The sequence below is a fragment of the Moschus berezovskii genome, chromosome 9 (assembly GCF_049115385.1).
Source record: "Moschus berezovskii isolate FMDL1 chromosome 9, NW_MosBer_1.0, whole genome shotgun sequence".
Taxonomy (NCBI): Eukaryota; Metazoa; Chordata; class Mammalia; order Artiodactyla; family Moschidae; genus Moschus; species Moschus berezovskii.
The window spans coordinates 16262909-16285524 of record NC_142468.1 but is presented as its reverse complement, the minus strand read 5'-3'; the positions used below and the strand labels follow the sequence as shown (position 1 = coordinate 16285524).

At 38.7% G+C, this 22616-nt stretch overlaps 1 protein-coding gene across 10 annotated transcripts in view; it reads left to right on the top strand.

The window, feature by feature from the left end:
* The window catches only part of TTLL5 (tubulin tyrosine ligase like 5), a 318082-nt gene that overhangs the window by 118884 nt on the left and 176582 nt on the right, over positions 1 to 22616 (top strand). For 8 of the 10 annotated variants that reach the window (XM_088839430.1, XM_088839428.1, XM_055435681.2 and 5 more), the window contains 5 exons: positions 404 to 507; positions 3226 to 3353; positions 6481 to 6564; positions 7419 to 7814; positions 16809 to 16996. In XM_088839430.1, coding sequence (XP_088695556.1) covers positions 404 to 507; positions 3226 to 3353; positions 6481 to 6564; positions 7419 to 7814; positions 16809 to 16996 — 900 coding nt within the window. The remainder of the gene's footprint in view (positions 1 to 403; positions 508 to 3225; positions 3354 to 6480; positions 6565 to 7418; positions 7815 to 16808; positions 16997 to 22616) is intronic. The other 2 variants (XM_088839427.1, XM_088839424.1) reach the window with 1 other exon arrangement.

Sequence of the window (22616 nt, the reverse complement as noted above, 5' to 3'; positions counted from 1 at the left end):
TACAGTGAAGAATTTATGCACTTTGGATGCTGCTATAGACGTGTCTTCCAGGTCTGAGCTTTCCTCCTCCTAACTGCAACAAAATGCAGTGTCTCTATTGTCATACTTCAAGTGTGACCACAGACATCACCAAGGTCTTTTTTTTCACAGGGCTACCTGAGTATATAAGTAAAAACATGATAAAAATTTATGTTTATTCTGCAACTCTGACTTGGAAACTTTAAAATGTTTCATGAAATGATGGCAGAAAATAATATGTATAGGTGGCCAAAGGTCATTGAAGAAGTGGATATCTTTTCTATAAAGACAAATTAACCCAATGATAATGAAACCAGATGATGAAGTATGCATTTATCAGGAGTCAGTTTTATCTTGTTTTTCTTTGGGATTGGGGACTGGATAGGAAACAGAACAAATGGCTGAAAAGAAATCAAAGAAGAAACTTGAGGAAGAAGAGGAAGATGGGGTGAATTCAGAAAACTTTCAGGAGTTCATCACACAAGCAAGGTAGAAGACATTCTTCACTAATTAACTAATACCTTATTCTGTCTTACACACTGCCCCATTGAATTCCCAATGTTCTCTTGTTTCTAACGTGAATGTGAGTACAATCACTTATAAGAAGAGAAAAAGGGTTTCATAGTCTTTTTGTCTCCATATCTCAGCCAATTATTGGCAGTTGTCATGGTTTCAGTTATCAAAACACTGCTGCTGGACATCTGGGCTATATTTCTAGACAGCCTTCAAAGTACATACCACTTAAAGTGCTGAGGGAGCACTTTGGAAATTTGAAGTTAGAGGCTTCTAGTGTTTACTGAATCTGAATTTATTCCTGACCTACTGATGCAGTGGAGATGACCACATTTTGCCTACATTGAGTGGGTTGAAGAGTTGGCAGTTTTTCAGTACTATGAGGGTAATGCCTAATTTATATAAAATAAAACAAGTCCTTCATGCTTAAGGTTAGCCTTTAGGGATTGAAAATATCAACATTCAGCTCTCTATCTTAATACAAATTAGCCAGGCCACTTTGTCCGTTTACAGTGTGTTTGCAAAGGAAGAAGTAATAAAGGCATTTAATTTTTAATTTCATAAGACTTGTCCTGAAGAGCTTTTTTCTTAAGTAGAGGGCTGTACAAAACCACCAAAATAAAGCATAAAACATTTGTAAATCTGCCTTAGTTAGTCTTCAGTCATCAAAGTCCCAGTGGGGAGAAAAGCAGTAGAAAATCAACTCTTTGTTGATTTGTGACGTTAAGTCAGGTGGTGATTTATCAACCACCAACATAGTGTGATCTGTGTGTAATACTCTGTACGCACCTAATTATAGCCCCGGGATCATGTGCTTAAACACACAACAAACAAATACATCATTTTATAGGAGTTCATAATTGTGTAATGTTATTTTGTTGACATTCTTAGGTCTTGAGGAATATGGTTGATAAAGCAAGTATAGAAACAAAGCAAAAAGTAGTTTCTTACCTCAGCATTATGAAAATAGAACAGAAAAAAGGCTGGATTATGTTCAGAAAATGGCTCTACTTTTAAAGTTAAAACATTAATTTCTAGTTCTCCTTGGAAATCTTCAAAATCTCTGAAATATAAAAAAAGAAACTAGAAAGCAACCTTTTAAGAAGTGAAGAGTTTTTCCCCTACCAGGCCTATTTGGCTGCTAAAAATTAATTATATATACTGTTAACCAATGATATAGACTTGGAGATAAAATATTTTTGAACATATTTACTACTGATTGTGGATTGTGCTGATTGTTGGAAATATACAGTAGCATCAGTTCTTTTATTACATTTGAGGTGGGACATGGATACCTGTGTGCGTCAGGGTTGGCAAATTCAGTTTACCTGCAGGAGTCAGGCAGGAAAACATACATTATAAAGTAAGCAGAGGGTAAGACAGGAGGTATAGAGCGTTGATATTTTGGCCAGCCTTAATCTTTCCCTTTTCTGGGAAGGGTCAAATAAAACACACTGTCAGGCAGAGGCACTAATCTGTTTGCACCCTCAGCTTTATATCTTTATGGTTTCTCGAGTTGCTTTCTGGTGGCTCTTTGCTACTTTGGAGACCTTGGAGTTTACCCTGAGATTCATAGAAGCAGTTTCTGAGATTGTCACTGCAGTGTTTTCTGAAGCTGGGATATAGGTTCTTTGTAATGATGCAGGAGTATTTTTCTTATTTGAAGCTCACTTATCTGGGACATTGATAGGCTCCGTGAAAAAAATGCAGAAGGCCATTGAGAAGCTGCTAAAGGTTTTGAAAAACTCAGACATAATATGTTTACTGCAAGAATTCTAGTAAACAGGCCCTCTTCTGTTTCCTTATGCTTTTCATTTTGTGGGTGTTCATAAAAAGTGCATATAATTTCTATATTTGAAGTTACTTAGAGACTGTTTCTGGAGAAGGAAACGGCAAGCCACTCCAGTGTTCTTGCCTGGAGAATCCTAGGGACGGGGGAGCCTGGTGGGCTGCCGTTTATGGGATTGCACAGAGTCGGACACAACTGAAGCGACTTAGCAGCAGCAGCAGAGATTGTTTCAATCTCCATTGTATAGATGGTAAGGGAAATCTTCCCTAGATACTCTACTGAATCTCCTTATTTATGACAAAGTGACTCCTTTAGTGAATATACTCCAATTATCTAGAAGTGGTAGGTGGACAAACTGTCAAGGACCACATAATAAATATTTCAGACTTAGTGAACTCCATGTGGTCTTTATAGCATATTCTTCTTTAAAAATGTATAAACCATTCTTAGCTGGGAGCCATGCAGGAACAGACTGCTGGTCAGTTGTGGCCCACAGTCGGTTCCTGGTTGACCCCTGATTTAGAACATGGCTGTCTGGTAGAACTTTCTGTGTAAGTCACAGAAAGTGACTACTGACTACTTGAAATGTGGCTAATGTAACCAAGGAAAGGGATCTTTAATTTTAATTCATTTAAATCTAAATAGTCACATGTGACTAGTGGCTACCATATTGGACAGTGCAGATCTAGAAAATTCACTGTGGAATAAATAAAACCTTGTTGTGCTTTAAAATTTTCAGACTACTTCATTTATTTTCCTTTTTAACTATCTATTAATAGGGAGTTTTTAGCTTGTGCTTTTCATTTCCCCCTTCTTCAGCTTGCTCCATTTCCATAATAACGTCTGGTGGAAAGATTTTCCAGAACAGCTTCCTGTTCTGACCATCCTTTTTCTCCCCATTTCAGTGAGGCTGAACTGGAGGAGGTGTTGACTTTTTATACCCAAAAAAACAAGTCTGCGAGTGTCTTCCTGGGGACACACTCAAAAAGTTCCAAAAACAGCAGCAGTTTTTCTGATAGCGGGGCAAAGGGTGGTAAGTATGTTGGTTAATTAATGGAAAATAAGAAGAACAAGTGAAAAAGTGAGATGCGCAGAGGAGAACCAAAAATAATATGTTGCCTAAGCACTAATAGACTCCAAGGTGGTGAAATTTTGTAGTTGTGGGGGTGGAAGAGTGAGGAAGCCTTGTATTTTTGTCCTAAAAACGGGAAGAGGGTTATATTCTCTTTTTTTTTTTCCTATGAAAATTAACAGTAGAAAGTTGTTCTCAAGACAAACTAATAACAGCTAATATTTTGTGAGAACCCTTGTTACTGTCTATTGGACATGATCTTATTTTTTTACTTGCAAAAACCATATGGAGTAGGTGCTATTATAAAACTTCTCTACAGATGAGGAAACAGAGCTGAAAGAGATGGAGTCACTTGCTCAGAGGTGCCCAGCACTGTCCAGCGGAGCAGAAATCTGAACTTTACTCTTCCTGATTCAAAGCCTGTGCTCTTAATCTGTGTTCTTCTGCTTCTCCTGAGGGTTACTTCTCACTCTCATTGAGTTTTTTTGCTTCCTCCAGCTTATCACCATTTGCATTTGGGGTATGAGAATTCTTTGTTGTGCGGGATTATTCCCACACACCTGGTGGGATGTCTCATATCCTTAGTCCCAAGCCCTAAATGCTACTGTCTTCCTTCAGGCATTGTAATAACATAGTGTTCCCACACATTTCAAAAATTTCTCACTGATGGGGAACTCCAGGATTGAGGATTTTGAAACTGATGTGGACCAAACTATCCAGCCCATGTCATATGATCAAAAAAAAAAAAAAAAAAAATAGCAGCAACACTCAGTTATAAACAAAGCTTGTGCTTCAAGTATAAGATTCATTTAAAATCTAGATGGGAGCATAAGACACAGATAATCAATATACTAATTTTGTAGTATGCTAACCATTAGAAGGGGACGACGGAGAATGAGATGGCTGGATGGCATCACCGACTCTGTGGACATGAGTTTGAGTGTACTCCGGGAGTTGGTGATGGACAGGGAGGCCTGGCGTGCTGTGATTCATGGGGTCGCGGAGAGTCGGACACGACTGAGCGACTGAACTGAACTGAACTGAACCATTAGACTCAGAGATGTAGACTTCTTCGCTACTCATAAGGTGATCATAGCCTAATGTGGGAAGAACCAAGACAATTGATCATCTAAAATGTAGTGTGCGTTTTCCTGAGGAAGCAGTGTTAATGTTTTCAAAACTGATTAGCTGCAGAAGCTAGTCTACAAAAGCTTGTGTAGCTCACTGTATAATTGAAGTATTAGCAAAAATCCTTCTGAGTCCACCCTATTCTTTGAGCCTTCCTAAATCTAAGTTCTAAAGCTAATTTATTCATCTTTTCATTCATTCCTTTTACATATTTTTTAATAGACACCTATTAAGTGTCATACATTATGATAATAGTAGTTGCTAGAGAGAGCAGGGACCATTACCATCAGAATTCTTGACTGTAATATTTATTGTCTGCTTGATGAAGTTGTATGAATAAATTCAGGAAGAAGGTTGATAGAATCTCTGAAAAGATCCTATAGCAGTGTTGGGGAAGGGAGACTGAGGAGTTTTTGTAATGGAAAGGGAACTGTGTACTAACCTAGGGAGGTGAGGTCCTAGCCTGGCATTCAGATAGTAACTTCTTCCCTGGCACTAATGGGGAAGCCCTGACAACAGGTACTAGCAGCACCTGTTTGTGCGGTTGGATCCTCAGAGATTCTGGGGTTCATGTGTTAAGGACTACCTTTATAGGCAATGGCACCCCACTCCAGTACTCTTGCCTGGAAAATCCCATGGACGGAGGAGCAGACTACAGTGCATGGGGTCTCGAAAGAGTTGGACACGACTTAGCAACTAAACAACTGTACAGCAACTGGCATACAGGGGCATGTTCGCATCTTTGAAAGTTTGCAACTTGAAGGTTTGTCTGTAGGAGACTTACTGTAACATTTATACCTAGCAATACCAATCAAGATTAACTGGACAGGCAGTAGAAAGGCCTCAATCAAGGGAACAACATTATGACATTTGATAGTATTTGTTCTTGTTTCAAACATGAGCAAACAAGTGTGTGACAGTATTACCACTGCTGATAGTGGTGGAAAGAGAATTCATATGTCCTTATTCTTTCATTCTGAAAGATGATCTGTAAAATGGCCTTTCTTAAGTTTTTATAGGAACTTGGCCCTTGAGAAAAGATTTTGGGAATATTTCTCTAAGTATATGATTAGCTCTGGCTGTTCTATTTCAAAATTCTGTAGTAGGGAAAGAAAACCTGATTTATTACAGTGGAAATTTATTTTACTAGAATGATTTTCTTATTGAATATGCTGATTAATAAGCAAATCGACTCAACTTATTCAAGGAAAGCTGAGGAGATTAACATGCAGAGCTGTTGTGGTATTCAGGTATCATGCCACAAATAGTGGGGCTGTTATTTTCATCTCTTGGCAGTTCCCTGTCCATATGTATTGTGACTTCTTTGCTCCAGCGGGTTCCACCAACCAGTTTGGTCTCTTAGTTCTCCAAATGTGAATTCTTGACAGAGGCATCTTACTGCCCTTGGCATTCGTGCTGAGTCGCTTCAGTTGTGTCTGACTCTTTGCGACCCTGTGGACCATAATCCGCCAGGCTCCTCTGTCCATGGGATTCTCCAGGCAAGAATACTGGAGTGGATTGCTATGCCCTCGTCCAGGAATCTTCTAGACCCAGGGATCAAACCCATGTCTCTTACATCGCTTTCATTAGCAGGCGGGTTCTTTACCACTAGCGCCACCTGGGGGAAGCCCCTTTACTGCCCTCACTTACGGTCTTTCCCAGGCAGGTCCTACTTTGTCGGCAGTCCATGGATCGCTGCCCTGGGTTTCCGTATCTTTCCCTGGTTCGGTCAGCTGGAGCTGGGCTTTGGGCTAGCTGGGCTAGTTTGGAATCATTTGCTTGGTGTTCCACTCAACAGGGATATGGACATGGCCATCCTTGGAAAAGTGCAGTGAGAAATGCAATAGTTCTTGGCACTGATTACTAATTATGTTATATTCTGGAAACAAAATTATGTGTAGAGTGGTGCTCTATTGTTTGATTAGTGACAGAACCTAAGCTCAGTATTTATTTATTTCAGATCACCCTGAAACAATGGAAGAAGTGAAAATAAAGCAGCCCAAACAGCAACAGACAACAGAAATTCACTCTGATAAATTATCTCGTGAGTGACTTCAAACCTGCATAGATTTGCTACTCTCAGATAAATCTCTTAATAAAAAAAAAAAAACTCATCACATATTAAATGATTTTAGGGCATGCAGCCTTACTCTAGAAAGCTCATTTTCCTTGTTTTTCCTTTTCTGTTAGAATTTCCTTTTATCTACCGATAACCTGTTAACATCTTTCCAAGAATTTTTCACTTTCTTAATGTTTAAAATTCTGAGCATTTGTTTCTAGAAGGGTGAAAACCAGAGGGAGAGGAGTTAGCTCTCATTACCGGAAACTTTGTCCTAATGCCCTGACGTTTATAAAACACCCGTTGTGGTTGATGGAGGTAGTCGCAATGCCAGCTTTTAACAAGGACTAGAAATGAACTCGGAGAAGGCAATGGCAAGCCACTCCAGTACTCTTGCCTAGAAAATCCCATGGATGGAGGAGCCTGGTAGGCTGCAGTCCGTGGGGTCACTAAGGGTCGGACATGACTGAGCGACTTCACTTTCACTTTCACACATTGGAGAAGGAAATGGCAACCCACTCCAGTGTTGTTGCCTGGAGAATCCCAGGGACAGGGGAGCCTGGTGGGCTTCCGTCTATGGGGTCACACAGAGTCGGACATGACTGAAGTGACTTAGCAGCAGCAGCAGCAGCAGAAATGAACTATTTCTAATGCCAGATTGTCTCAGTGGGCAAAATTCATTAAGTCCATCATGAATGCTCGTTAAAAGTTGTATTTCTCATAGTATCTGTTTCACGCTCAGGTTAGTTTGATGTTTAAAAATGTTCATGTTTACATATAGAGACTATGTGTTAGTTTTTCCTAACATGATCTGTTTTTGTTTGTTTTTATTTTAATAGGATTTACCACTGCAGCAGAAAAAGAGGCTAAATTAATCTATACCAATTCTTCTACTTCTTTCTCTGGTCCTGCTGCTACCCTTCTGCAGAAAATTCCCAACTCCCACTTGTCCTCTGTTATTACCACCTCTGACCTCTCACCAGGGCCAGGTCACCATTCTCTGTCTCAGATCCCTCCCGCCATCCCCAGCACGCCTCACCAGCCAGCAGTTTTACTGAGCACAGTCCCTGACAGTGCCTCTCTCTCCATCCATCCCGGGACACAGAACGTACCAAGCCCCACTGGCCTGCCACGCTGTCGATCAGGCAGTTACACCATTGGCCCCTTTTCCTCTTTCCAAAGTGCTGCACACATCTATAGCCAGAAACTGTCTCGTCCCTCTTCAGCAAAGGCAGGTGAGTGAGAAAATGAAAGGGAGTCCACAATGTCAGCTCCTCCCCAGCCCCAGTGTAAAAAGAATGTCATCTCTTCCCTTTGCTTTTTCTTTTGAAAGATAAAGAGATGCAGGCTGTGACTAAGGAAAAGTCTTGCATTTGGTCCAGTGACATTCATTCACTGATAAGAAAATGCAGTGCTTTCTTTTAGATGCTGAAAATAAAGAGTTGAATAAAATAGGGCTTCTGTTTACTGGGAACTTACAGTGTGGTCAAGAGATAATTGTGATATCTGTCTTTTTGTTGTTGAGTTGTAAGTGTTCTTTATATATTCTGGGTACAAGTCCCTTGCCAGATACTTGATTTAGGAGTATTTTCTCTCATTCTGTTGTTTGTCATTTCGTTTTCTTGATGCACAAAAGTTTTTAATCTTGATGAAATCTAATTTATTTTTTCTTTTGTTGCTTATGCATTTGATATCATATCTGAAAAACTATTGCCTAACCCAAGGTCACAAAGATGTCTGTTTCTTCTAAGAATTTTATAGTTTAGGTCTTTTATCCATTTTGATAGAGTTTTTTATATGGTGTGGTATAAGAGATCAATCCTGGGTGTTCATTGGAAGGACTGATGCTAAAGCTGAAACTCCAATACTTTGGCCATCTCATGAGACGAATTGACTCACTGGAAAAGACTCTGATGCTGGGAGGGATTGGGGGTGGGGACAACAGAGAATGGGAAGGGGACAACAGAGAATGAGATGGCTGGATGGCATCACTGACTCAATGGACATGAGTTTGAGTGAACTCCGGGAGTTGGTGATGGACAGGGAGGCCTGGAGTGCTGTGATTCATGGGGTCGCAGAGAGTCAGACACAACTGAGCAACTGAACTGAACTGAAAGATCTTAACATCATTCTTTTGCATGTGAATATTTAGTTGTCCCAGCACCATTTGTTGAAAGAGTGTTATTTCCCTGTTGAATTGTCATGGCACTCTTGTGTACAATCATGTAATCTTAAATGTAAGAGTCTACTTCTGGAATCTCAGTTCTGGTCCACTAATCTGTATGTCTGTACTTAACGCCAGTACCACGTTGTCTTCATTACTGTGGCATTAGAAATAGCCAATGTATATTTCTATTTTCCTTTTTTAAAATTAATTTTTATTGGAGTATAGTTGCTTTACAATGCTGTATTAGTTTCTGCTGTGCAGCAAAGTGAATCAGTCATATATATACATATATCCACTTTTTAGATTTCCTTCTAATGTAGGTCATCACAGAGCATTAGGTAGAGTTCCCCGTGCTATACAGTAGGTTCTAGTTGTTATCTGTTTTATACATAGCAGTGTATATATGTCAATCCCAGTCTCCCAATTTGTCCCATCCCCTCTTTCCCCCTTTGGTGTCCAAACATTTCTTCTCTACATCTGTTTCCCTGTTTCTGTTTTTCAAATAAGATCATCCATACCATTTTTTTAGATTCCACATATATGTGTTAATATATGATATATATTTGTTTTTCTCTTTCTGACTTAACTTCACTCTGTATGACAATCTCTAGGTCCATCTGCGTCTCTACAAATGACCCCATTTTGTTCTTCTTTATGCTTGAGTAATATTCCATTATATATTTGTACCACATCTTCTTTATCCATTCCTATTGGTAGAGATTTAAGTTGCTTCCATGTCCTGAATAAATAGCCAGCACATATTTCTTAATTGGTATCTGATTTCAAATGAAATGGACATTATAATACGAAATTTGAATCAGAGATAATAAATGGTCTATTTTAATGTCATAAATATAAATATGTACAAATGTGTATTTCTGCTAATTCTGAGTGATTATTCTTATGATTTAATCTTCTAAAATCAATATGATAATACTTAATTATGTTCTGATTTAATTTTTCTCTCCCACGTGAAAGAAATTCAGTAAGGTCCATGCCTCCAATACCTTGTGTTATCATCAGAACTTCTTTTTTAAACCTTTCTTTTTCATACATTTCCCAGAGAATAGTAAGGAACAGAAGAAGCTAGTCAGTTTGAAAATATTTCCTAATTTCCATTATGATTTCTTTCTTGACCCATGGATTGTTTTTATTGTTTAATTTTCACATAGTTGGCATTCTCTGTTTTTTGTAGTTGCCTTTTAGCTTATTTCCACTGTGGTCAGAAACCATACTCTGAATGGCTTAAACAGTAGTGGACAATAGTATGTAGATAACAATATATAGTTGACTACAATAATAGCCTGTAGGTGATTGGAGTCAGATTTTTCTGTGGTGACTGAATAGTTTGGGAGTGAGATTAAGATATTATTTAGACTTTATCATGATATATATGCTGTATCATGTTTCAGGGGTCACCACTGAAAAAATTGAAATATGAAAACTTAAACATTTGGGAAGAGAAATGAATTGGACCTAGGGAAACACCTATAGACATAGAAGCATAGAAAACACAATGCTTAGAAAATGCAAGAAATGGAAGCCTTAAGATGTAAACCAAGTCCTAATATATGAAGAATCGAATATAAATAGACTGAACTTGTTAGTGTCAGATTGATTTTTTTTTAATCCAAATATATGTTGTTTAGCAAAGAAAGACTTGTGAAAATGAGGACATCGAATGGTTGAAAGTAAAAGGATGAAGAAAGAAATGCCAAAAAGTCTAAGTTTAAATGATATCTTAACCTCATTCCTAAACTGTGTTCATCATGTCAGTAGATGCAGAAAAAGAATTTGATAAAACTGTGTACTCACTCATGATAATAATTCTCAGAATACCAGCCAGAAAAAAGTGGTATTAATATATGCCACGTTTACTTAGCATGAAAGTGAAAGTTGCTCAGTCGTGTCTGACTCTTTGCAACCCCATGAATTATACAGTCCATGGAATTCTCCAGACCAGAATACTGGAGTGGGTAGCCTTTCCCTTCTCCAGGGGATCTTCCCAACCCAGGGATCCAACCCAGGTCTCCCGCATTGCAGGCGGATTCTTTACCAGCTGAGCCACAAGGGAAGCCCTAACTAAGCATATGTTAACTTATATTAGGCTTTAAGAGATAAAATTTTCTTAACAGATACAGAGAGTAATTACATAAAACAGAAAGTTTGATTCAGCAGAAAGATAACAGTTCTAACTGCACCTAACAAAATAACCTCCAAATAAGTAAAACAAAAATTGATACTCCTATATGCTGCTGCTGCTGCTGCGTCACTTCAGTCGTGTCTGACTCTGTGTGACCTCATAGACAGCAGCCCATCAGGCTCCCCTGTCCCTGGGATTCTCCAGGCAAGAACACTGGAGTGGGTTGCCAGTTCCTTCTCCAATGTGTGAAAGTGAAAAGGGAAAGTGAAGTCGCTCAGTCATGTCTGACTCGTAGCGACCCCATGGACTGCAGCCTACTAGGCTCCTCTGTCCATGGGATTTTCTAGGCAAGAGTACTGGAGTGGCTTGCCATTGCCTTCTCCGTACTCCTATATGAGGAATCTGTAAATCCACTGTGTTAGTGGGAGATTTCCAACAATTTCTATTACTAATAGATAAAGAAATTTTGTAAGTCAGCAAAGAAAGAGGGTTTGAAGATATCATAATGGAAATAAATGTAAAAGTTTTAGAGTTGAAAGATAATGAAAAAACTTCCATATTTAAATGTGTGGAGGGCAATAAAAAACAGTATTTGGAGGGACATTTACCACCTTAAATACTTATATTTGGAAAGAAGGAAGGCTAAATATCTGATGTCAGATGTTATAAAGACAGCAATATTATAAATCTAAATAAAGGAGAAAGAGAAAAGATATATTAAGACAAAAGTAAAAATTACAGATTTCAAAAATAAAGTAGAAAAAATATCAAAGCCACAAATTCTTTGAAAAGCCTAAGGTGGTGGAGCAATCTTTGGTGAGATTGATCAGGAAAAGAGAGAAGACATGGATAAATGATATGAAGAATGAAAAGCACACAGAAAATACAAATTAGCTTAGGTGAAAAAAATATTAGAATACTGTTAACCACTGTGTTCCAATAAAATTGAAAATCTACACAAAATGGATAATGCCACCAAAAGTATAGCATAAGTAGAATTGGCTCAAGACAAAGAAAGCCTGAATGATATTGTAACTATTAACATAACTTATACAATAATTTTCACAAAGAAAACTTGAGCCCCAGATGATTTTATAGATGAATGTTGACAGTCTTTCAAGGGAGTGATAATTCCAATCTTAAACTTGTCATAGAGCATGGAAAAGAAATAATAATCCTTAAATCATTCTGTATGGCTCGTTTAATCTTGATAACAAAACCAGTTATAGACAGTATCAGGGAAGTTACAGACTAGAATCATTTATGAACACAAATGCAAAAATTCTAATCAAAATATGAGCCAACCACATCCAGCAACAAATGAAAAAGATAAGATCCCATGAACAAGTTTATCCAGGGAATACTAGAGGGTTTAAAACAGCAGAAAATCTATAAATATCATTTGTCACATCAACAGATTAAAGGAAAAATACTGTATTCATCATTTTAGTAGATGCAAAAAAAGAATTTGGTAAAATTCTATACTCATTCATGATAATAACTCTCAGCATATTAGAAAGAGAAGGAAACCCACATTAAAAAGAGTATCCACCAAAATCTCACCATAGATGTTAATGTAAATGGGGAGATACTGAAAGCATTCCCTTTAACAGAAAGAAGAGGATGCCTACTAGCTTTGCTTCTATTCAGTGTTTTACTGGAGGTCAGGATCCAGCATAACAAGACAAGAAATTAAAAACATAAGCATCAAAAGGCATGAATTAAAATTTACTTATTTATTTACAGATAATATGTTATCTACATGAGTTCAGTTGCTCAGTCGTGTCCGACTCTTTGCGACACCATGAATCATAGCACGCCAGGCCTCCCTGTCCATCACCAACTCCCGGAGTTCACTCAAACTCATGTCCATCGAGTCGGTGATGCCATCCAGCCATCTCATTCTCTGTCGTCCCCTTCTCCTCCCGCCCCCAATCCTTCCAAGCATCAGAGTCTTTTCCAGTGAGTCAACTCTTCACATGAGGTGTCCAAAGTATTGGAGTTTCAGCTTTAGCATCAGACCTTCCAGTGAACACCCAGGATTGATCTCCTTTAGAATGGACTGGTTGGATCTCCTTGCAGTCCAAGGGACTCTCAAGAGTCTTCTCCAGCACCACAGTTAAAAACATCAATTCTTCGGCAATGAGCCTTCTTCAGAGTCCAACTCTCACATCTATACATGACCACTGGAAAAACCATCCCTTGACTAGACGGACCTTTGTTGGCAAAGTAATGTCTCTGCTTTTTAATATACTATCAAGGTTGGTCATAACTTTCCTTCCAAGGAGTAAGCGTCTTTTAATTTCATGGCTTCAGTCAGCATCCACAGTGATTTTGGAGGCCAAAAAAATAAAGTCTGACACTGTTTCCACTGTTTCCCCATCATTTCCCATGAAGTGATGGGACCAGATGCCATGATCTACATAGAAAACTAAAAATAAGCTATATATACAATAGAAATAATTATTTTAGCAGTATAGATGGCTATAAGATCAATATTAATAAAAATCTATTAGCAACAAAGAATTAGAAAACTTGTTTTATATTGTGGTAAGACATACATATTGTCATACATGTGATCAAGAAACAACAGTTAGAACTGGACCTGGAACAGCGAACTGGTTCCAAATTGGGAAAGGACTGTATACTGTCACCCTGCCTATTTAACTTATATGCAGAGTACATTATGCGAAATGCTGGGCTGGATGAAGCACAAGCTGAAATCAAGATTGTCAGGAGAAATATCAATAACCTCAGATATGCAGATGATACCACCCTAATGGCAAAAAGCAAAGAGGAACTACATGCCTCTTAATGAAGGTAAAAGAGGAGAGTGAAAAAGCTGGCTTAAAACTCAACTCTCAAAAAACTAAGATCATGGCATCCAGTCCCATCACTTCATGGCAAATAGATGGGGAAACAGTGAAAACAGTAAGAGACTATTTTCTTGGGTTCCACTGCAGCCATGAAATTAAAGATGCTTTTTCCTTGGAAGACAAGCTATGACAAACCTAGACAGCATATTAAAAAGCAGAGACATTACTTTGTCCACAAAGGTCCGTCTAGTCAAGACTATGGTTTTTCCAGTGGTCATGTATGGATGTGAGATGGACCATAAAGAAGGCTGTGCACTGAATAATTGATGCTTTTGAACTGTGGTGTTGGAGAAGCCTCTTGAGCATCCTTTGGATTGCAAGGAGTTCCAACCAGTCAATTCTAAAGGAAATCAAACCTGATTATTCATTGGACGGAGTGATGCTGAAGCTGAAGCTCCAATACTTTGGCCACCTGATGAAAAGAGCAGACTCCTTAGAAAAGACCCTGATGCTGAGAAAGACTGAAAGCAGGAGGAAAAGGGGACAACAGAGGGCAAGATGTTTGGGTGGCATAACTGTCTCCATGGACCTGAGTTTGAGTAAGCTCTGGGAGCTGTTGAAGGACAGGGATGCCTGGTGTGCTGCAGTCCATGGGGTCGCAAAGAGGTGGACGTGGCTGAACAACAACAGAGACATACATAATATAAAATTCACCATTTTGTCCCTTTTCAAGTGTGCAGGGGCATTAAGTACAGTCACACTGCTGTACAACCATATCACCACGAAAACAGTGTTTTGAAGAAACATTTACATAAAGACTGTAAGCTGTCTAGGCATAAATTTAGGAAAGACTTATAAAGAAATTTTGTAAGACTTTGTTGAGAGACAGGGAAAACATAAATACATAAATAGACTGTGCGTGGATGGAAAGACTTAATATCATAAACGTTTCATCAAATTTATCTCTGAATTCAATACAGTTCCAACCAAAATGTCAACAGTTGTACTTGACAAGGCTCTTCTAAAACGATAATGGAAAGGCAAAAGACCAAGGGTAGTGAGAACTTACTGAAGAAGGAAAAACTGGTGGATGAGTATCTTAATAAGAATATAAAGATATGATCATTCAGAAAATGCAGTATTGGAAAAGGTGCAGAGTGACCAGTGAAGCAGAATAGAAAGTTGGAAACAATCACAGATAGATGAAACTTTGATATATGACAGGTGGAAAAGGATGCATTCTTTCAATAAATGGTGCTGGGACAACTGGTTATCCGATCAGGAACAAAAGTGAAATTAGATCCCTGCCTCCTACTATCCGTATAATCAATCTCAGATGCAGACTTTAAACTCTAGAATAGATTAGACCATCTTTAATAACTTACGGTAGGAAACGAAAGTAAAAACCTAAGCAAGCCTCCTTCAGAAAGAAAAATAGACAACCCAATAATGGTATCAGAAAAGAGGTAACATGCTCAACATCAATATTAATCAGATGAATATAAGTGAAAACTACAGTGAGATCTTCCACCCTCTTAAAAGAGTGAAGAATTAAGATATTTGACATTACTAAGTGTTGGAGGGGATACTGATCAGCAGGAAGGCTTGTATTTTGTTTGTGGTAGTGTAAAATATACTGTTTTGTTGTTATCCTCTGACTCAACTTCTAGCCACACACACAAGAGAAGTTCTTGTACACATGCTCTAGGACTTGTACGCAAGAGTGTTCACAACTGAACTGTTTACAGTAGCAATAAGCTTGCAATAACCAAAATAACCATCAATGAGGAAATAGAAAAATAAGTTGTAGTGTATTTCCATAATGGAATACCAAGCACCATGTAAAGTTAATGAATTTCAGCTATACTGAGAAAGGATAAATATTAGAAGTATGGTATTAACAAAAATAAGTCCCAGGAAATTACTACAGTAAGATCCCATTTTTATAGAGCTCAAAAACAAGCAAAATTAACTGTATTTTAGGTATGCCTTCGTACACAGAAATGAAGAATAAAACTATATTTTAAAAAAAGAAGGGGATGAATGATAAGGGGAGATTAAGAATGAGAAGGAACCCATGGGTTGATGCATGTTAATATGACTTAGGTAGTCAGTTCATTATATGTTTTATAACTTCTACATCTATTGTAGATAGTATTTTATATGTGTCAAATAATATAATAAAGCAGTGTCATCAAATTGTATATGCGAGGATGATCATGGTTATATACAAGCATTAATAAGACAGAAAGTAAACACATAGTGTTTCCATTTTTCTGACTTTTTAATTTTTTTTCCAATGGGTTGTGTGACTTATCATAGAACAAATATGAACCTTGATTCTTTATTAAATAATTTCTTTTTTGCCAAAATTTCAGTGCTCTTAAAGAATAGATTTCTCTGATATTATAGTTGAAAGAAGAAATTGAAATCTGAATGAGAAATCAATTGAAATTTGATAATATAGGATTATTACTGTTTTTCTGAATAAATTCAGTTTTGCTTTTATCCTTCTTTTCCTTTTTGAGCTTTGTAAGAAGGATTATGGGGCTTCCCAGGTGGTGCTGGTGGTAAAGAACCCACCTACCAGTGTAAGATATGCGGGTTCAGTCCCTGGGTTGGGAAGCTCCCCCAGTGGAGGGCGTGGCAACCCATTCCACTATTCTTGCCTGGAGAAACCCATGGACAGAAGAGCCTGACGGGCTGCGGTATAGATGATTTGATAGTGAATGCAGCAGGCTACTGACGAGTGCTGTCACATAACAAGAAAAACAAGAATTACAATGATTTTCAAGGCTGCACTTTTTTTATTCATTAATTTTAGGCTCAATTATTCCCCACTACATATGATGAAAATTCTTTTTTTGTGAAGGATTCATATTATGCAAAAACATAGTTATGGATGCATGTAACAATTTGGTGATAGGAAGAGATCCTCGGGTATAATAAAGGTATGCGTTTACTTTTGTGAGCATTTGAAGATAGTTCATTGCTCCTCTTGTTGTCACAGATCCCTGGGATTCAGTGAAATATCTATTGGTTGTCATCATCCTAAGTTTTTCTAATTTTTTTTTCCTAAGTGGATGAAAGCTTTTCTCTTTAGCAGGTTCATGCCATCCAAACAAGCAGCATTCAGGAGTGGCCAGAGCCCAAAAGGAGGGAGAAGATGGCTCTTCATACAGCAAACGATACAACCCAAGTATGGTTACGGCTGAACTTCAGCGGCTGGCTGAGAAGCAGGCGGCCAGGCAGTATTCCCCATCCACTCACATCAGCCTCCTCACCCAGCAGGTATGGGCAGTTTGGGGTGTCATGGAGCTTTTAACCAGTAGATAGGATTAACTCCATGGTACTCTGTCCTTCCCTGTCTTTACTAATGCCCATATGCTGATGCTTATTGAATGAATGTTAGTTGGTTTTTTGAGCTAAAGAATGTTAGCTAAAAGTGTTCCTCTTCAGCTTTAAAGAAAAGATTTCTGTCACAGGTATTGCAAAGTTAAGTCTGCTGCTAGCTGTGATGTACTTATTTCGTGGACAAATAAACTCAAATGTTCAGTTGTAAATACACTTTTAAACGATCTTTAAAAATAACTTATTTCGTTGGTAAAATTTTCCAGTGAGTTCTAGTCTTATAAATCTTTTTACCAGAATGCCATAACATTACCTTTTACTTTTTTTTTTTTAACTGTACTACCTTTCATCTCTTGATGTCAGGATGTTTTTTGGGCACTGATTAATGAGTTACTTCAATAAGCCCTCATCCAAACCGTATCATTCTCCCCATTTTACAGATGGGGGAAACGGAGGCTAAAAGAGTGATATAATCAAGGTCATCCAGCAAGCTTGATGGATACTTGGATTTTAACTTTTATGTTGTATGTATATTGACTAGCCTACAACCCAATAAAGTTAGATGAAAGTTTTAAGAACTATAGGATTCTTTTAGCCCTTCTTGCTGATCATCTCTATGGTATTTAACTGGAAGTAGAAGCCATATTTTTTCCTTTTTCTTAATGCAAAATGGCATCAAAATTCTCCAAAGGAATTATTATAATTCAAGTCCAAAGTTGTAGTTTTCTGTATCTTCCTAGTGTCATATTCTTTAATTGGTGACAACTCTCTGTGCTGTGTGCTGTGCTTTGCTAAGTTACTTCAGTCATGTCTGACTCTTTGCGACCCCATGGACTGTAGTCTGCCAGGCTCCCTTGTCCATGGGATTTCCCAGGCAAGAATACTGGAGTCCGTTGCCATGCTTTCCGCCAGGGAATCGAATCCACGTCTCTTACGTCTCTTGCATTGGCAGGCAGGTTCTTTACCACTAGCATGACCTGGGAAGCCTGACAATCCTCTACTGATAATCGAATCTAGAAAAAAAGTGAAGTAATAGACTACTTCAAGTGCATGTTAAAAGCAGGCAACACACTGTTCCCTGGCGGTGCCCTGTTTTTTTGTGTAAAATTATGGGCCATAATTCAAGGTAAGCCTTAGCTTTACTTCCGCCTCATCCCAGAGTGTGAGGTTGTAATGAATTTTCTTTTTCAAATCTCTGATAGTTTGAAGGGAGTAGATAAGAAAGTCTAATGTGAATTAGGAAGTGAAGAATCTTGTACAGGCAGTGTGGAGACTTGAATTAATAGTTAGATTTTAGTGACAGAATGATGTGAAAAGAAAATAGAATGAGAAGGAATTGTGAAATGTGCATTGGCTATGAGGAGGGGAAAGGACCGGTGATCTGCAGCACTGTTTTCACTGGGTCGCTGACTAGAGTATGTTTCTAGTTTTTAATGAGCAACTAGAAGCACTAGACCTCAGGCATGACCTAAATCAAATCCCTTGTGATTATATGGTGGAAGTGAGAAATAGATTAAAGGGACTAGTAGATCTGATAGACGGAGTGCCTGACAAACTATGGACGGAGGTTCGTGACATTGTACAGGAGACTGGGAGCAAGACCACCCCCAAGACAAAGAAATACAAAAAAGGAAAATCGCTGTCTGAGGAGGCCTTACAAATAGCTGTGAAAAGAAGAGAAGCTAAAAGCAAAGAAGAAAAGGAAAGATATACCCATTTGAATGCAGAGTTCCAAAGAATAGCAAGGAGAGATAAAAAAGCCTTCCTCAGTGATCAGTGCAAAGAAATAGAGGAAAACAATAGAATGGGAAAGACTAGAGATCTCTTTAAGAAAATTAGAGATACCAAGGGAATATTTCATGAAAGATGGGCTCAATAAAGGACAGAAATGGTATGGACCTAACAGAAGCAGAAGATATTAAGAAGAGGTGGCAAGAATACACAGAACTATACAAAACAGATCTTCATGACCCAGATAATCACGATGGTGTGATCACTCACCTAGAGCCAGACATCCTGGAGTCCGAAGTCAGGTAGGCCTTAGGAAGCATCACTACGAACAAAGCTAGTGGAAGTGTTCGAATTCCAGTTGAGCTATTTCAAATCCTGGCAGATGATGCTGTGAAAGTGCTGCACTCAATATGCCAGCAAATTTGGAAAACTCAGCAGTGGCCACAGGACTGGAAAAGGTCAGTTTTCATTCCAATCCCAAAGAAAGGCAATGCCAAAGAATGCTCAAACTACCGCACAATTGCACTCATCTCACACGCTAGTAAAGTCATGCTCAAAATTCTCCAAGTCCGACTTCATCAATACGTGATCTGTGAACTTCCAGATGTTCAAGCTGGTTTTAGACAAGGCAGAGGAACCAAAGATCAAATTGCCAACATCTGCTGGATCATCGAAAAAGCAAGAGTTCCAGAAAAATATCTATTTCTGCTTCATCGACTATGCCAAAACCTTTGACTGTGTGGATCACAATAAACTGGAAAATTCTGAAAGAGATGGGAATACCAGACCACCTGACCTGCCTCTTGAGAAACCTGTGTGCAGGTCAGGAAGCAACAGTTAGAACTGGACATGGAACAACAGACTGGTTCCAAATAAGAAAAGGAGTACGTCAAGGCTGTATATTGTCAACCTGCTTTTTTAACTTATATACAGAGTACATCATGAGAAACACCGGGCTGGAAGAAGCACAAACTGGAATCAAGATTGCCGGGAGAAATATCAATAACCTCAAATATGCGGATGACACCCCCCCTTATGGCAGAAAGTGAAGAAGAACTAAAGAGCCTCTTGATGAAAGTGAAAGAGGAGAGTGAAAAAGTTGGCTTAAAGCTCAACATTCAGAAAACTAAGATCGTGGCATCTGGTCCCATCACTTCATGGCAAATAGATGGGGAAACAGTGGCTGACTTTGTTTTTTTGGGCTCCAAAATCACTGCAGATGGTGACTGCAGCCATGAAATTAAAAGATGCTTACTCCTTGGAAGAAAAGCCATGACCAACCTAGACAGCATATTAAAAAGCAGAGACATTACTTTGCCAACAAAGGTCTGTCTAGTCAAGGCTATGGTTTTTCCAGTAGTCATGTATGGATGTGAGAGCTGAGAGTAGAAGAATTGATGCTTTTGAACTATGGTGTTGGAGAAGACTCCTGAGAGTCCCTTAGACTGCAAGGAGATCCAACCAGTCCATCCTAAAGGAAATCAGTCCTGAGTGTTCATTGGAAGGACTGATGTTGAAGCTGAAGCTCCAATACTATGGCTACCTGATGCAAAGAGCCGACTCATTTGAAAAGACCCTGATGCTGGGAAAGATTGAGGGCAGGAGGAGAAGGGGACGACAGAGGATGAGATAGTGGGATGGTCTTACTGACTCAGTGGACATGAGTCTGAGTGAACTCCGGGAGTTGGTGATGGACAGGGAGGCCTGGCGTGCTGCCGTCCATGGGGTCGCAGAGAGTTGGACATGACTGAGTGACTGAATTAAATTGAACTGAGAAGCACCGAGACATTAAGAAATTTTCTTTGCAATTGTAGTAGAAGACATAGCCAATATCAATGTTTACATATTTTTACCTATCATTTGGTAGACTACAAAGCTTGCCAAAATGAAAGGATCCTGATCCTGTGGGAATCCAAGGTGATTGTATCCTTATCAGAAAATCATTCCCGTTCAGTCTATTTCATCTTAGAAGAATTTAGTGGCAGTGAATTAAAATTCCATCAGACTTCCCTTTATAGGGACCTAAACTCACTTAGATGTTGGCCTTAACTTCTTGGTTAATAAACAGAATGGTTAGTGCAGCACTGAGGGAGGGATTGTAGTGGGAAAGGGGCTGCATTAGCTGTCTAAATACCTGTCTTCTTCTACTAGCTGTGTGATCTTGGGCAACTCACTCAAATTCTGTACACCTCACAGTCTTTATTTGTTGATGAGGAAAATACAACAAGGTCTTGAGGGCAGTATGCAAAAACCTTTCTGTAAAGTCTAAATGCTGTATGTTTGGAAAAGATCGCTCTTTCAACTGTAGAAGGCTCTTAATAACTAAAGGTTTGTGATTTGATTTGAAGTCAGTTTTTAGATAAAACGTTGTGTTACCAAAATGAATGTTGCTGTTGTAAAGTTCAAGTTATGTGTTATTTCTCCTCAGAGAAAGTAATTCCTTAATTTGGAATTTGGGGAATTCTTCTATTGTTCTTTTTCTGGTAAATAATAACATGTTATAATGACTTAATATGGCCCTGGGACATCTGTTTACTAGCCATTTCCTTTTGCTCCTAGCTGTGTTTGAAAGAAAGTGCCTTGGTTGCTTATTCACTGAGGCAAGTGATAAGGTGTCTGTGGTTCTGGTGAGAGGCGGGCCTCCAGTCAGAACGTGCTGAAAGCTCTGCTCTCCTCTCCGGACTTGGGGTGTGAACCTTCAGCTCAGCTCACCAGAAGCAACTCTGTGTACAGTAATTCCTTCAGATGTTTCTAATTTCCTCTTATCTGTCATTATTTCCTTATTTTCAATTCCTATTTTGCATCTGTGCTTTTTTCATGAATATTTTCTTTCCTCCTTCCCTGTTCAATAGGATATATTCTTTCTGTTATAGTTTTTTAATTGGTTATCTTCTTGTTTTATCTTCGCTAACTTCCTTCCTTCTGCATTCTATAGCTTTATTTTATTTCCTCCCAATTTCTTGAATTGAGTACTTCCTTTATTTTCACTCATTCTTTCCTTTTTTTTTTTTATTTCAAGCTGTGGATTTTCCTGTGGGTCTTGCTTTAATTATATGCCATGTTGTTGTTCAATTGCTAAGTTGTGTCCTACTCTTTGCGACCGCGTGAACTGCAGCACACAGGCTCCCCTGTCCTTCACTGTCTCCCGGAGTTTGCTCAAACTCATGTCCATTGAGTCGATGATGCTATCTAACCATCTCGTCCTCTGTTGCCCCCTCCTCCTGTTGCCATCAGTCTTTCCCAGCGTCAGGGTCTTTTCCATTGAGTCAGCTCTTTGCATCAGGTGGCCAAAGTATTATATTCCATAACCCCTGATATATATCTCTATATTACTTTTCTTGGCAAAGTGTTAAGAGATCTTCCATTAAATAACGTATGCTGATTTTAAATTTTCATGCTATCTTGGAAGATGAGTATAAAAAAAATTGAAATTTGGGGCTTGCCTGGCAGTCCAGCAGTTGAGACTCTGTACTTCCATCACAGGGAGCATGGATTCAGTCCCTGGTCAGGGAACTAAGATCCTGCATGTTGTGTGGCATGGCCTCCCTCCCCTGAAAAATTGAAATTTGAGGGAATTTCTGAAAAAGAGTTCCTTTATTTTGTCTGTGATTTCAGCTACTTGCCATTAACGGTTTTAGTCGCATTCTCCATAAAACTTTTTATTCAAATGCATTGTTTTAACTCATTCATTCAAAAACATTTTATTACACTCTTAGAAGTGTTCCAAACCTTCATGCTAAGCCATAGGGATGATACAAGACAATAGATCTCAGTGTGAAGTAACTCACAGTGTGGTACGGGAAACAGCCTCATGACACGTGACACAATG